General features: G+C 52.3%; 9 protein-coding genes across 9 annotated transcripts; 3 read left to right on the top strand and 6 right to left on the bottom strand.

Moving 5' to 3' along the window:
- Window positions 1-191: 191 nt before the first annotated feature.
- Window positions 192-1,104, bottom strand: RHO25_008647 (uncharacterized protein; the record flags this gene model as incomplete). The annotated part of the gene is made up of 2 exons (XM_023604459.1): window positions 192-354; window positions 404-1,104. The coding sequence occupies 2 exons, from the start codon at window positions 1,102-1,104 to the stop codon at window positions 192-194; spliced, it is 864 nt and encodes a 287-aa protein (XP_023460828.1).
- A 965-nt stretch (window positions 1,105-2,069) lies between these two features.
- On the top strand, window positions 2,070-2,648 carry RHO25_008646 (uncharacterized protein; the record flags this gene model as incomplete). Its single annotated transcript, XM_023604458.1, has 1 exon — window positions 2,070-2,648. One exon carries the CDS (start codon window positions 2,070-2,072, stop codon window positions 2,646-2,648), a length of 579 nt encoding a protein of 192 aa, XP_023460827.1.
- Window positions 2,649-2,931: 283 nt separating this feature from the next.
- On the bottom strand, window positions 2,932-4,740 carry RHO25_008645 (uncharacterized protein; the record flags this gene model as incomplete). Its single annotated transcript, XM_023604457.2, has 6 exons — window positions 2,932-3,051; window positions 3,113-3,340; window positions 3,415-3,872; window positions 3,946-4,342; window positions 4,402-4,572; window positions 4,624-4,740. 6 exons carry the CDS (start codon window positions 4,738-4,740, stop codon window positions 2,932-2,934), a joined length of 1,491 nt encoding a protein of 496 aa, XP_023460830.1.
- Window positions 4,741-5,710: 970 nt separating this feature from the next.
- On the bottom strand, window positions 5,711-7,169 carry RHO25_008644 (uncharacterized protein; the record flags this gene model as incomplete). Its single annotated transcript, XM_023604456.1, has 4 exons — window positions 5,711-6,515; window positions 6,568-6,772; window positions 6,821-6,904; window positions 6,956-7,169. 4 exons carry the CDS (start codon window positions 7,167-7,169, stop codon window positions 5,711-5,713), a joined length of 1,308 nt encoding a protein of 435 aa, XP_023460829.1.
- Window positions 7,170-8,302: 1,133 nt separating this feature from the next.
- RHO25_008643 (uncharacterized protein) lies at window positions 8,303-9,757 on the top strand (the record flags this gene model as incomplete). The annotated part of the gene is made up of 6 exons (XM_023604455.2): window positions 8,303-8,438; window positions 8,498-8,691; window positions 8,746-8,998; window positions 9,052-9,274; window positions 9,330-9,376; window positions 9,432-9,757. 6 exons carry the CDS (start codon window positions 8,303-8,305, stop codon window positions 9,755-9,757), a joined length of 1,179 nt encoding a protein of 392 aa, XP_023460573.1.
- A 234-nt stretch (window positions 9,758-9,991) lies between these two features.
- RHO25_008642 (uncharacterized protein) lies at window positions 9,992-10,635 on the bottom strand (the record flags this gene model as incomplete). The annotated part of the gene is made up of 2 exons (XM_023604454.2): window positions 9,992-10,269; window positions 10,329-10,635. 2 exons carry the CDS (start codon window positions 10,633-10,635, stop codon window positions 9,992-9,994), a joined length of 585 nt encoding a protein of 194 aa, XP_023460574.1.
- Window positions 10,636-10,952: 317 nt separating this feature from the next.
- RHO25_008641 (mitochondrial 37S ribosomal protein mS35) lies at window positions 10,953-11,735 on the top strand (the record flags this gene model as incomplete). Its single annotated transcript, XM_023604453.2, has 1 exon — window positions 10,953-11,735. One exon carries the CDS (start codon window positions 10,953-10,955, stop codon window positions 11,733-11,735), a length of 783 nt encoding a protein of 260 aa, XP_023460581.2.
- Window positions 11,736-11,856: 121 nt separating this feature from the next.
- On the bottom strand, window positions 11,857-12,666 carry RHO25_008640 (uncharacterized protein; the record flags this gene model as incomplete). The annotated part of the gene is made up of 1 exon (XM_023604452.2): window positions 11,857-12,666. One exon carries the CDS (start codon window positions 12,664-12,666, stop codon window positions 11,857-11,859), a length of 810 nt encoding a protein of 269 aa, XP_023460582.1.
- A 647-nt stretch (window positions 12,667-13,313) lies between these two features.
- Window positions 13,314-14,594, bottom strand: PGN1 (glycoside hydrolase 28 protein; the record flags this gene model as incomplete). Its single annotated transcript, XM_023604451.2, has 4 exons — window positions 13,314-13,858; window positions 13,918-14,245; window positions 14,296-14,371; window positions 14,431-14,594. The coding sequence occupies 4 exons, from the start codon at window positions 14,592-14,594 to the stop codon at window positions 13,314-13,316; spliced, it is 1,113 nt and encodes a 370-aa protein (XP_023460579.1).
- Between the last annotated feature and the right edge of the window lie 251 nt (window positions 14,595-14,845).

Below are 14,845 nucleotides of genomic sequence, written 5' to 3'. Positions count from 1 at the left end.
GGAGACCATTGGCGATCAGCTCATTGAATTGCACTCTTTCTCTGTTCGCGTTCATTCGTTAAGCCACTCGTCCAGGCGGGTCGCATTATAGCTTTGGAGAAGCATTGGAGACGGGAAGGCATATTGACTTTCTGCTGTGGCTGACCAAACTCTTCTCAGCGATCTATTTCTATTGACACATATCCGTGCATCTAGTTCTTAGCTGAGCCTGTCCGCATGGCTGGAAAGAAAATGCCAGGATGCGCAATGGTCATCAACACGGCCGCTAGTGCAACCATGGCCCCATCCAGGATCAAGAACTCCTTCTCATTGCGCATAAGAGGGTTGCCCCAGCCTCCGCTCATCTCGGGCAGACTGCAAGCTGATCAGTACTGGCATTTATCATTCGTGTATCACAACATACCGATAAATACTTCTCACGAAGATCGCAAGGAATGCAACGGAAAAGCATGCAAGGTAATAGTATAGGCCTTTTCTGGATGTGGCATCTGGCTGTCCTTTCTCGAGCTCGTCACTTCGTAGAGTCTTGGACCTGAACAAAGCGAATGCAAAGTCTGCTGCTAGAACCAGACAGACAAACATGGTCGCAACCTGGAAGGCGATACCGGCAATCATGACGCTATTTCCAGTGTTGATAATGTCTCCAGAGCCTGAAGCGGCGATGCCTCCCCCAGCGGCTTGCAAAAGAATGCTGAAAATGTCGCAGGTTATGAAGATCCAAGTGTATAGACGAGGTTTCAGTCGAGACTTTTCTGGCCCAAGAACAAGGACGATGTGCTTCAGCGTCAGGTAAATGCCGGCTGCCAGGAAGGAAGGTGAGAGAATGAGGCAGCAAATCTGCATTCTGAAGCCATCCATGTCCCATGGATTGGAGTTCATCATTATTCTTCCTCCATATCCAACAGTCTCCCCGAAGCAACCGATTGCAACGACGATCGAGAATGCAACGATCTTATATCGAATACCCAGTACGACTTGTGCAATCGTACAAATTCCGAAGACAGCGAGGAGGAAGCTGTTGCCGGCGATGTCCGGTCGATATCCGTATGTCGTCGCTTCCACAGGACATGTTGCCGACACTTCTGTACAGAACCGACGGGACATACTGACAAAATCTCGAAGAGGGAATGGTAAACAGAGAGAAAGTTTGGACCCACGTGGCAGAAGAGAGTGTGAAAGAGGAAACAATCGACCATACCTTCTCACAAGTATCCGCCAGATAGACAGGCACACCTTAGCGATAGTGCTGTCGCCGCATGCCATGCATTTTTTTCCCTTCCGCACACGCAACGGAGGCCGTAGCAGCTCCACTACGAGACCTCTCGTATCTCGTACGCTAACCCAAAATGGCTTTTGCTGGATCACAGGAAGAACGGCTCAGCCAATCATCGTGTCGCCAGTCTGACGTCGCTTCTGCACTTCGTGGCCGCCTGCGAGCCGCCGTAATAAATCCTCCTCGTACGCCGTATAGCCAGGCTGTGTAGGCCTCGACTTTCGCAATGCCACAGCGACGGATATGCCGAGCCGACGACATCACGCAAAAACGACGACGGGCTGCTACGCCTGCAAAGCCAGACGCGTAAAGGTACGAGGACGAGGACGCGAAAACACGGACTCGTTGAGGGTTCAGAGAGCTGCAATAAGACGCAATTAACGCAAGATAGTGTGACGAAGGCCGGCCAGCATGCAAGAGCTGTACACGAAGACACACTACATGTCAATACCCGTTTGATCAAGGACCAGGCACTCCCCAACATCCCCGGCCTCCACATGGACAAGATGCGGCGATCGCCGGTGGCACGCCCCACGTGTTCGATTCACTAGATCTGCTTCTTATGCACCGGTACTGCACGAACACTTCGAGTCGCTTACTTCCCAGCCCAGAGGCGACATATGTATGGCAGATGGTGGTGCCTCTCAAAGCCGAAACGCATCCAATCTTGCAGCGCGCTATCCTCGCGCTTGCGGCTATCGATCTTGCCGCAAGCCATGCAAAGGCTCCCGGAGATTCCACCTTATCAGCCCGGTATCGTGCTCGGGGTCTCCATCACCAACAGGTCGCATTGCCAATGTTTCAAGAAATGCTCACGCGTCAGGATCCCGCTCAGAACAATGTTATATTCATGTTCTCCATTATGCTGATTATGCTTGCCTTCGGAGCGTTACAGTCCACTTGCGAGCCGCCGACTGTGGAAGACATCCTCGAAGTCTTTGCGTTGTTCCGAGGACCTAGAGCTCTGTGGAATATTCGGGATACTGCGGAAACCGAGCTTGGCGAGGCTATAATGTCTGGAGACAAGCTTGAAGTCGCATCCTCGGATTTGATCACCCCCGGAGCCGAGGAGATCTTTGCAGAGCTGGACAAGACGGAAATGGACGAAGTTTGCACGGAAGCTGCCCAGCTGCTGAGAATCACTTGGGCTACGGTGAAGCTTGTTCCGAACGACCTCCGAGCTATGGCGTATTTCCCGGCCATGGCAGACGATGCGTTTTTTACAAAAGTCGCGGAGCACGATGCGAATGCTTTGTTGGTATTGCGGCATTTTGCTGTCGTCCTCAAGGCTCATGAAGAGCGATGGTGGGTTGGCAGGTGGCATGAGATCTTGGTCGCCGCGGTTGATGCTGCGTGGCCGAAGGATGTCCAGTGATCTAGAAGTTGTACACCTGGGCATACAATCTGATCTCTGTGTCTTTCAACAAGCTCCCAATTTCTCCTTAACTTCGGACGAAGTCCGATGCTGCAATTCAGGCAACAGAGCACAAAGCAGCACGAGAGAATTCAAACCAGGAAAATTGCATGCGTCGAAGAGTGTCATAGGGAAGGCAACACGCTGATCAGAGGACAGTAGCGAACTTGAAGAGTTTCATGAATTTCATTTGCGCAATTCAGGCCCCTTTGGTATCTTCCTGCTATACAAGCGTTCAAGCGCTCTACCTGGACCTGCCACCAAAGCCACGGCCACCATCTCGACCACGACCTGAGGCAACACGAAGCACATAAGCACCACGCTCGAAAGTGTTCGCAACGATAAAGCCAGATGGGAATTGGAACTAAAAAGAACACAAACATTAGCTTCTGTTTAATGACGTGTTGAGAAGAAGCTTCACTCACGTTACCCCAGCTGCCGACGAAGTCCAATGAGCCGCCGGCCGCATCGTCCTCAGGGTGCATATCGAAGAATGCGAGGGTGCTGACACGGCTTCCGTCGGGGTGGCGGGCGATCGATCGGACGTCCTTGACCCAGACACCTGCGCCGTAGTTCGACTGGAACATAACGCCATCCTCGATGTAAAGGTTGTGGTCGACGGCGCGGTGATCAGTGGACTTGAAGGTGCCGGTCTGGTAGCAAGCACAAGTCAGTGATCGATGTCTCGAGATTGGGCAACGCTTGCACTTTGGTGCTTAAGACTCACCCATTTGGGATTGCGAAGATCTGTCAGGTCAATGATGTGAGTGATGGGAACACCGTCAGCCACAACACCTTGCACCTCATCAAGCTCGTCGTTCAGCAGAACGAATTGGTGCCAGTTGCGCTCCGTCCACCATCCCTGGTGGCAGTACGTGGCACCAGGATATTCGAGACGGCCGAGCATCACGGAGTTGGCTTTGTCTGTGCTGTCCCACACAGTGATGGAGTCTTCGTTGTATGCGACGCAAATGTTTTTTCCGCGGTAGCGTCTATCTGGACCATTGTATGTCACACATTGGGCATCGTGTGTGTAGCCATCGGAGCTGGCGCATCCCGGCTTGAAGGGGTTCCTTGGATCATCCAAGTTAATGTATTCGAGACCGGCAGCGCAGGTCTGGTTGCGAGGCTGAGCGCCAACCGCAATGGCATATTCGTTGTCCCAGTCAATGACAACGTTGTGTGCTAAGAAAGTTGGAGGTCAGCATAGAAAGTTCGAGGCCGGCTGGCAGAGCCGCTCCGAAATTTGAGTACTTACCACGGCCAATGGGCAAATCATCAAACACACTCTCCACATCACTCCTGCTGAAGGTGACTGGATTTGCGGGATCGATTGCAGCGACCTTATTCATGTCAAAGATCTGGATATTGTGGCCGACAGCCTCAGATCCGATGATGGCCAGGTTGTTCAGGACTCGAATTTCTCTCCACGACGAGCCAAGAGGATCGTTAGCTGGCAGACGTCCAAGGTAGGTCATCTTGCCGCGGCGATCGATCTCAACGAAGGCAGTTCCAGTGTGTTGGCCGATAAGGGCAATTTGACGTCCTCGTGGTCCTGCCCAACCCCAGACTGATGAGCCTCGTCGGTTCGGGAAACGAGGGTCGGCTTCGCCACCGCCCAAGTCGTTGTGGTTGATGAAATCGTACAGATCCATCTGAGTGGGAAGCAGTGGTCAGCACGAGAAATTGAGATACAACGATCAGAGCAGCTTACATTATCACAGCGGAAAGTCTGCATAGGGTTGCCTGACTCTGCAATGGCCTTTCCGTCACGGCATCGCAGACGGTCGCGCTTTACGCGGCGATCGAGTTGGTCCCAGTTCTTCCATGATGGCCACTGGCTGGAGTTGAGGGCACCTGCGGCTTCGAGAGCGTCCCATTGTGCCTTGGCAGTATTAGCACGATTCAGAAATTGGGTTCACTGCACAACGCATACATTCTTCATATCCAGAATCATCTGGTGTACCTCGCCAGACTCATACTGCTCCCGCTTGAAGTGGGCAGCGCTAACCAGAGCTGGCAAAGCCAGCACAGCTGAAGTGAACTTCACCATCTTGGCAATGCGAGGTGAAGAATACGATAATAGTAGTACTGAGCAGAAATGAGCAAATTCTTTCCAGCACACACAAGTGGATTATATATTGCGTAGCCTCTTGCTCACTTTCCTGTTCTCCGCTCATAACCTCTTGTCCATCCAAGTAGCTCATTGCCATCCACCGTCAAGACGCACACGAGGTCGACCTTCCTAAAATGGATGGTATGCCGAGAACAGAGATGTCTTGGCCGACCTTGCCCAAGATCCATGGCACATGAATTCTGAAGATAGCGGACGCTGATCTCATCACTTTTGGACCTGAGCCATGGAACACAACGTGGGAGCGGAGAAGAGTCGTGCGGAGACCTTCCAGATACGGTGGTTGGAGGGCATGGCACGCCAACTACTTTATCTCTTGGGACGAGGAGGCGACTCTTGAAAGTGCAAGCATGGAAGCTGGGCGCAGCGGCTCAAGAATTGAGTACGAGGTGCAGTGTAACGTTGTTATGCGCGGCGAGCAACAAGAGCCGTTGTAGTCCTTCGGACTGGCCGACGGCATTCTGCTACACGCGTCACTCAGAGATTCAGCAGCAAGACTTCGCATGAAGATAGTGTGGGGTTGTTGCCGTGCTTGACTGCACTTAAGGTCGTAGGTGCTTGGAAGAACTTCGCCGCACATCAAAGATGCACCCAGTGGAAGGTCTGGTGATTGATCGTCCTGATGGGTTGGTCCTACACCTTTGGTATGCTTGATTTGCCTGGAATCCTATGCCAGTAGATGAAGTCAGGAGATTGCAGAGCAGACCACTGTGAAGGTGTGTGCCTGGTCCACAATTAAGCTCGAGGAACGATGCCACACCTTCGAGACTGTGCGTTCACACCAACCGACTTGATTGATGAGCGCCATAAAGTCTTGTTGAACGAATTAGGTTGTCATTTTCTATTAATACAGTCGCTCGGGTCAAAAGAAAATCGTACAACTCAATGATCACCCTAGAATCTTTCCCAAAAGCCCTCCAAGTGGCGCGGAAGACTTCTTGGAGCCTTTGTATCCATTGTAAGCCTTCGTATAGCCGGGGTATTTGGCGAGAGCAGCTCTAATACCATTCCGGTTGAGCGCATCCAGCTGAGGACAGTCCAGAGTGTCGACGAGGGGTTTCGTGGCTGGACCGAGCAGATCCAAGGCTGGGCTAATGTTATCAAACAACCCCTCCAGCGCGTCCGGAAGCATCTGTATCACGAGTTGAAATAGAAAGCACGGACCATTGTTGCCTTCGAGCAGATTCGCAGAATTAATGACTCCGCCCGTTAGGTTTCCGAGATCGACACCAGAGTACGTGTTGACTTTCCCAGTATTGCCTCCCACGCTCGCCAGGCTCGGATACTTGAGAGTCATGTATGTGGCATCTTGCTGGACGTATACTGACGAGTAGGCATCGATGGGATGACGCTTGTACCAGTTGTCGGGAATCCGTTCATGACCAGGTGTATACTTGAAGTTTCCATCTTCGCCTGTGATGGAGTAGAAGGACTTGAGGATTGCGCCATTCAGCTTGCCTCTGGGATGTTCAGCTGATTTATTGCCCATCATGCGATAGACAAATGCCCAGGCAGCAGGCTGTGCTGTGAAACCAGCAAAGCCTCCGTAAAAGAAGTATGGATTGGTCGCAATGCCTTCTTGGAAGCGGTCCCATCGATAGTCTGTGAGGAGCTCCAGGTCGTAGTCGTCCTTCGCTTTGCCACGGTTGTAGAGCTCTTGAAATTGCTTCATTTGTAGCAAGTGCGAATTCCCGCTGCATGACGGCATTAGCTGACAGCCTACAACAACAATGGGTTCGATCATACTATGTATACAAGTCTCCACGAGTGGGGCTGCCGTCGCCTTCATACTTGTTATGCGATCCAGTGAGACCTTGCGGCTGGCCTAGCAGTCCAGGGAGGAGCTGTACTCTCGAGTCTGGCCCACCAATAGACCATTTGGTCAGACTCCCGTCGATAATCGCTGCATATATGGCCAGCAACGTCGAGAGATCGACTGACATGCCGAAGCCTGCCTGGACTTAGTTCCGAGCGAGCAGGTGCAACCATGGGCTCATACCTTTGCCTGTCGCTTCGATAAATTGAGGTATCGTCGCAATTCCTGAATGGGGCAAATAATTATGGTTCGCCAGAGCGTTCAGAGCTGTGCGTGAGGTCAGTAAGAACAATTCGTAACATCTGGACCCGATCTCACCTGGACATGGGCCTCTCTGATCACCTTTACCAGGTGGCACGAACTTGTATTTGCCCGTCGTCTCGACACGCTGCAATTCGGCATCGAAAGGTGGCACAATGATAGGTAATTGGCGTTTGGATGGTGAGGACTCTCGTGGAATCAGTCCTTGAAGGTCTGCTGGAAATGCTGAGCCAAGCTCGCACAGCGAGAGAAGTATGGGCAAAGCCAACATTGTCGTTCAGGCGTCGTGGAATGTGATCCGTAAGGCTAGCACAGCCTGCCGTTGCTTACCTTTTGGTCGAAGGCTTATGGCTTGAACTAGTAGCAGCGCCGGTGACGACACTGCTGGTCAACCCGTGTCCCTGGGCCGAGCATGATAGTCGCCTGGTATTCTGTCATGCAGGCCACATGGCCGTTAGGATGAGAGTCAGCTTGTGCCAAAGGCAAAAATTTGCGATAGGCCGGAGAGGGTGGCACAGACCGACAAGCTGCCCAATGCGAAACCCATGTGGTGTTGAGTATATGATTCATTTTTGTGGTTGGTCATGTAGAGTCGCAGGCAGGTTGTTCTGTGAGAACGCACAAAATCAGTTAGCACCGCCATTAGCCCTGCCGTTTGCACGACAGTAGATCACCACAGCCTGGGTAAACTCCCGCCAATCATCCAATGCCATCCACGCGGAAAAACTGTCAGGGGTCTGTGGTTGTTCGGAAGCGTGGTTGATTTCCGGCCTTCATCGATGCCATGCAGCATACGGAAGTATGTTATCATCGGCATGCCGAGATCGTCAATGTGAAGGTCGTATCTGGTCTTTCCAAAGGATTATGCTTCGACGGGGCGGTCGGACCGCTCGAGTTCGGGAAGTCTTTCTTGGCAAGAGGTCATTATCGACATGCTTCATGAGTCGTGCACAGCGCTACCACAGCAAGCAGAGCTCAGAGCCGCTGATCATGGTCCTCCTTCCAGCCATTCAATGTCATTGTAACGCAATCCAAGCTATTTCCTAGTCAGTTAAGCGACAGAAGGCAGCATACCAGTTGAGCATGTTCCGTCGAGCCGATCGGGCTCATCGCAGCCAAAGTCGTACTTGTGCACTGTACGCATTTGAAATATCGTCCTATCTTGACGAGACTGCGAGATAGATCCGGTTGAACCGGGTGTCAACGAACTGTCGATCGGACCGCTCTGGCAATAAGGAATCTATCGCCATATACTCCACCTGTTCACGTTGTCCGGTCGAGCACGGTTAAAGGCCTGCCGCTTCGAACCTTTCCACTGCATGTCGAATTCCTCCACTACCGACCTCGTATGTGATTCGTATTTCACAACCGCATGTTTGACACCTGGTAGCATTGCCTACAATAATGTCGATCTCGAATCCAGCACCCGTCAAAGCGAATCCGTCGCCGGGCGAGGTTGCGCAAAGCTCTACTGGCTTCGTGGAGCATGATCAAGTCATCACGCTTTATGCGGTGACTGGAGTATTCTTGACGTTGGCAGGTGAGGATACGCGTCGTTTGAGAGCACATGGTCGACTCAGCTAATTCTCTGCCATCTAGTAATCGCTGTAGCATGTCGTGCCGCCGTGCTCGTATTGAAGCGTAGCAGAGGCGGATGGGATGACTGGACGACAATTTTCTGTCTTGCCCCGACAGCAGCTCTTGCGGCGGTGACGAGCGTGCAAGCCAATTCGATATACAAGGGACCGAAACCAGACCAAGCGCCGTTCGCATGGCTCCAGCGGATTTTGATTGTAGGGCACTGCTCAATGTTGACTTCTGATGTCCCAACTGACACAATCGTCTAGGAAACATGGGTCATCCAGATCCTGACGATCACATCGCTGTATGTCTTCAAGTTGTCGATTTGTATCAGATATCTCCGGATCGCAAACGATCTCTACGACTGGTTCTGGCGCTTGACGATGGCTATGATTGCCCTGCTTTCAGCACACTACATTAGCTCATTCGTGACATGGGGAGTACAATGTGTTCCGGCCAGGAGATATTGGGACCCTTCAGTGCCGGGCTCTTGTATCAAGCAGTCCTCATGGATTCTATGTGAGTTGCCTCCAGAGTATACCTGATGCATGTCTGACATTGGCGGAATGCAGCGGTGAATGGCGTCAATCTTGCAACAGATGTCATGGTCCTGGTCCTTCCGATATATCCCGTCGCAAAGCTCAGGCTACCACCCAAGCAGAGGCTTGCCATTCTCGCGATCTTCACAGTGGGTGGCTTGTCCACGATAGCAGGATGTCTCCGATTCTATCATCTCTACCGTTTTGATAGGATGATTGGTAGTCTTGGAGCGAACACATTGGACATCGAGATCTGGTAAGAAGAGTGGTCTTGCTGGTTCAAACAGTGCAGCTAATCACATGGATCGCAGGTGCTTCATCGAAATCACCCTTGGCATGTTCTGTGCCTGCATGCCTGGTTAGTCGCACCAAGACTCCATATATTGCGACCCTGCTAACGTGCATCCTCATAGCGTTCCGAACTCTGTATACATTCTGCCGCTATGGCAGACAGAAGCCATGGACACCTGAGAAGACCACATCGCAAGGCAAGACCAGCGAGTCGTCTGCGCGAAACCGCTTCAATTTCTTGAGCAAAAATAAGTTGGCTCCCAAGATTTTGCGCTCCATCCAGGCATCGGGTTTCGATGTCGAACCTGATATCGAAAGGGTGTACCAGCAAAATCTTGACGGCATCGAAACCACCCGAGGAGGCCGTCAAGCCTCGATAGGTACGAGCTTGACAGCTACTGAGACGGGAAGCACCAGCAACAAGAAGCGACCGTATGAGAGCGACTGATTGGCATTCAGCGTGGATCAGTGCGATGGCAGTTGAGGCCAGTCGTCTATTGCAGGCATCCGCAGCTTACGTTCCTGCAAGCCTGAGAACGCAGATAACCCAGGCAATACTGGAGTGTAGTGACGTGAGGAGCGAGAGCCCAAGGGTAGTCTCGATGACCTGTCCCGAGTAGAGGCGTTTGTCATCCTTGAAGTCGTCTTTAGGCATCATATACCCAACATGCGGGGCAGTCACTTAATCCAGATATCCCATTTCATCGTCAATGACGCCTTTGAGGCCTTTCGGCTGCCGCATATATCCTGCATTGGGTGGTGGCCATGATCGCACTTTAAGCCGTAATTGCTCGGCATCTTCCAACGCTTGAGTCAGGCCTTCCAACTTCCCGTGAACCACATAGTCTTGCTGTGCCAAAGCTTCGGCAAGCTCCACCTGATGGTTGTCCAAGAGCGCTTCGTTAGGCACAACAACAAGTGGGACTTGGATGCGAAGTGCGTCGAGAATTGTGCCAGAGCCTAACAAGTCAATATCAGCATAGCCGCTCCTTGAATTATTCGAAAGGACCGCAGCGTACCAGCGTGACTGATGACAACCCCCTCTTGACCTCCTTCAACGCCCTTCGCCTGTTTCATATACTTGGCCAGTCCTGCCTTATCAATGGTGAAGCCCTGGATGTTCAGTACACTACCGCTTTCACTATTCTTCGCAGTGGTGATGAGAGAGTCGAATAGCTTCTGGCCATCCTCTCCGTACTGCACGAGCAGGTCTGTGTAGCCTTGGTTCTCGAGTGCTTCCAGGAAGTCGTGCTGAAGTACGCCTTTCACCAAACCACTGAAGGAAGCTGTAGCACCGATCGTGACGAAGCAGGTCTTCGAAGACATTGCAAAAGAACACTGTGCCGTGTCTACATACTGTCGCGGAGGAAGGAAGGGCTGTGGGTGAGGTGCATGTACGCAAGGGTCGTCAATGCGGCGAACGCGGAGGTCTTGGTCTTGGCACGCGGAAGTGAAGCCAAGTGATGAGCATCTGGCACTCATCTACTCTCCATTCTCATATCATGGCGGCACCATTGAAACGAGTCTGCCGACAGGCGACTCAAACTACCTCGAGATGGACGGGCCCATCAGCATCGCGTGCGAGCCTCCCTCGAAATGCACAATGGCACCAATGCCGCCCTCTTTCCCAGACCTCCCGCGCCATGGCCCAGCAGGAGCTAGTCGAGAACGACCTGGACACCTACCTCGAAGCGCTCGACGAGAATCTGCCTGTAGAATCTGAGTTATCCTCCGCAGCCCACGCCGAACTCGACCAACATCGCGAACTCCGAGAAATGATGCGCCTCGCAGCATGGGAAATGCCATTCCTTGCCCAACACGCCAAACCCTTCGTCCGAGCCGAGCGAACCGCAGATAAGACACCCCTGCGTTGGCGCTACACCACTTATTTCTCAGAATCGCATCCGGCGTCGCGAAAAGTGGTTGTAGAATTCAAAGTGAAGCATCTCGGGCTTGGACCAAAAGAGACAGAGAAACTCAAGAAATTGGCTGGAAGCCGATACAACCCGGAGACGAAGCAGTTCAAGATGAGCTGCGAGAGCTTCGAGACGATTGCGCAGAATAAGCGATATCTTGCGGATACGGTGGACAAATTGATTGCGGAAGCGAAAGATTTGGAGACGGATTCGTTTGAGGATGTACCATTGGACACGAGACATCACAAATTCAAGAAGAGGATGCAGTTTCCGGAGGAATGGAGGATGACGGAAAGGAGGAGGCATCAACTGGATAAGGAGCGGAGGAAAGCATTGCTGGCAGAGGGCAGGAAGGTGGAAGAAGGGCAAATCGTGTCTGGTGCGGCTGCCATTGAGGCTGACAGGCAAATCAAGTTAAAACAGGCGGAGGAGGCCGTGATGGCCGAGGCGAAGAAGCCATTACCTGCAGGCAAAATGGGAAAGAAGCAAATGGGTCAGAGGGGCCGATAGTGAGCAGATGCATGTCAACGGTACGGTGTAAGAATGTGTACAGCTACTACAGAGGCTCTGAACTATGTTTCGCGCTCACACCATTTCAATCCTGGACAAAGGTACGCTGCAAAGCCACTCTCTACACAGCATGATCCGCATGGAACTTCACGGTGACATCCATCGCCATCTTCACTTCCTGGGCATCGAAACTCAAGTCCTCCGCTTGCACCTGCTCACCAGCCTGCGGTCCCGCCCTTCTCGCAGCCGGGGCACTCTGCATGCTCATCGAAGCCATAGCCCCAGGGCCCGAGCCAAACAGTCCCCCGCCTCTCGCTGCCGCAGCACCAGAACTTCCCCATCCAGAGCTCATGACATCTCTCGCATCGCCTTCTTGTAACTCAATCGGCCTCACATTCGTACATCCAAGCACCTCACAATAGTCCTTCGCCTTCTGGATTGCGTCCTGTGTAGCTTCCTTTCTCAATTGCGATTTGAATGATTTAAGCGTCGCCTCTGTCAGGATCCAATTGATATTCTGCACTTCGACATGAGCCAAACTAGATAGTTTCGTGCCGAATGAGCCCAGAGCAACAAAATCTCGAAATCGGATATCGAAGTTCACGCTTGCGTTGTAGATACGGGAAAGTTCTTTATCGGGATTCTTGTGATTGTAGGGAACGTATGATGTCGAGCTCAGTGAGGTTTTGGACCAGTGGGCCAAGGGAGCTGCAGTTTTGGCTTCCTGGCTCTCGTCTTTGGGACAGAGAGGTCGGAGTAGCGCTTCGATGTGTCGAGCTGTCGTGAGGACTTCTTCTGACACCACGGCTTTCTTGTTCCCGGAGCTTGAGACGGACACGTTGATCAAAGCTCGTTCGGCGGGGTGTGGAATTTCGGCTTTGCCAGTTACCAGGAGCTGGAATACATTGGGGTTGACCGCTTGGGGGGACATGGTGGCTCGCAATGTGGCTTGCAATGGGAGCCAAAAGAAGGGTGATGGTTCTGGTCGGGTTGCAGCGCGAGCGTATGCGGCGGCCTGCTCCCGTTGGGAGAATGCTATCTGTCTTTGTCGAATCTCTGATTGTTCCATCTGCGAGGATGCATATCAAGTGCCTTATATAGCTGTGCTAGGCAGCTGCGCCCTCCTCACTGCCTGCTGCGGCCTTGGCGTTGCCTAATTCTGGACACGAGAGACTCGTACGCCCTGGAAGCCAGTTTCAAGCATGTTGAACAACGATTTGGAAAACTATGCAAATCGTTGTTGTACATGTACCAGCAGTCCATGTTGTGCTGCTGCTTACGTCACACTCGATCACATGCAAACTGACCAGCATCAAATACGATACCCCTGTCGAGCTTGAAACCAGAGGTGAATACGACGATAGTGTATGTATACTGTGAGGCCAAGCATGCAATAGATTTGCTACCTCGAATGTATTTCTCGCTTGTTCGCCACGTTTCGCAGCTGGCTCGTCACCCTCTGGCTAAGAAGAACACGGCACAGGGCCGCGGAATCTCTCAGAGGGTTGCGTTGCCGCACCAATAACTCCGCCCTTATGACAAGATGTCAATCGGCATGCTCTTCCTACCGGAGAGCATCTAGCACGAAGCGCCCGATGGAACTCCCTTGCACTTTGTGCTCTTCTCTCCACCAGTGATCGCAACACCCTCCCAAGTCCAGTTCGAGCACGAGGCGCAAAGGAGATACACCTCCGTTCCCTTCTCCGCAACAGTGCCCTTGACATTCTTGATAGTCACATCGGTGATCGGAACTCCTGACGTTGGGGTGCCAGTTGGCGAGCCGTTCTCGTAGTCCTGCTCGATGACAATACCATACTTGGCGATGTTCTTGAGCGTGATGTCAGAGTATGTGATGTTCTGGACAGATCCAGTAGCATCGTAGACGGTCTTGATGCGGACACCGTTGTCGGAGTCGGAGATAGTTGAGTTACTGATCACGACGTTCGTGACGTCGTTGTCTGAGCGGCCGCCGACTGAGCCGATGGAGAGACCATGACCGCCAGAGCAAGTGCCACCGGTGAAAGTTATGTCGGATCCGGAGTTGATGGCGAGGCAGTCATCTTGGTTCTTCACGTTGGCATTCGTGAAGTGCACGCCGGTGCTTGACCCAACATCGAAGGCGTCTGTTTTTTCACATTCATGTCAGTTGACCTTCTCAGCGTTATCACATGGATTGACTCACCTGTGTTGTGTCCGAGATCACCAGCGGCAGAGTTGTCAAGCGTGATGTCCTTCAAGTTGATGTTTTGGCACTGGTTGACAGAGAAGCACTGAACTGGGTAGTTCTTGATGTTCAAGCCCGAGATCGTAGAGTCGATCATCTTGTGAGCGGCGAAGAACTTTGGCTTTGTCTTGCCTCCGTTGCTGCCCTTGCCATCCCACCACTTGGCGCCGTTACCATCAATGACATGGCCAGAAGCACCAATAACCTGGATTCCAGTACCAGAGACGCTGATCAGGGGACCTGCCCATTCTTTGTAGCCAAAGGTAGTGGTGCCTTCGAAGGTAACCTATACTCCATTAGAGCTACAACAATTTGATGCATTTTGGTGACACCAACAGTAGTTCCTTTGTTGAGGCCTTCCAAGTCAAGGGTTACACCGGCTGGGACGGCGATGTCCTTGAGAATGATGTTGCTGCGACGAGACATTAGCTACCGCGACAGTTCGGATCGCTCGTTTCATGTATCGCTTACGAGCAAGCAGTCTTCGAAGCCTTTGCAGCTGCTGCATCTGTAAACGTGCAACCGGTGCTAGCGTAGCTGCTTGTGTTGCTGATACTCGTTGGCTTGAGTGCTGGCAGAGCAGCAGCAAGGCCGGCTCCGAGGAGCAGCGAGGCGATCGTCTTCTGGCAAACCATTTTTGATTTCTGAAAAACCACCAGGGTCTGTGATAAGGAGCGTAGGGAAAGCTTGGAAGTGGAAAGAAGCTTCGGAAGGAGTGAGTGAATGGAGTTGGACCAGCCTTGCGGATTGGGTGCGCGTGTAAACAAGAGACAGAGGCGAGTGCTTGACAGAGCTTGACAGACTTGGCCCTATATATTGTATATAGGTTCTGCAGCAACCGACCTGTTCTGGGGCAGGAGGTCGCTTCGGCCAGGCGTGGCCGATT

The sequence above is a fragment of the Cercospora beticola genome, chromosome 5, assembly GCF_033473495.1.
Source record: "Cercospora beticola chromosome 5, complete sequence".
NCBI lineage: Eukaryota > Fungi > Ascomycota > Dothideomycetes > Mycosphaerellales > Mycosphaerellaceae > Cercospora > Cercospora beticola.
This window is presented reverse-complemented; position numbering and strand designations above follow the sequence as displayed.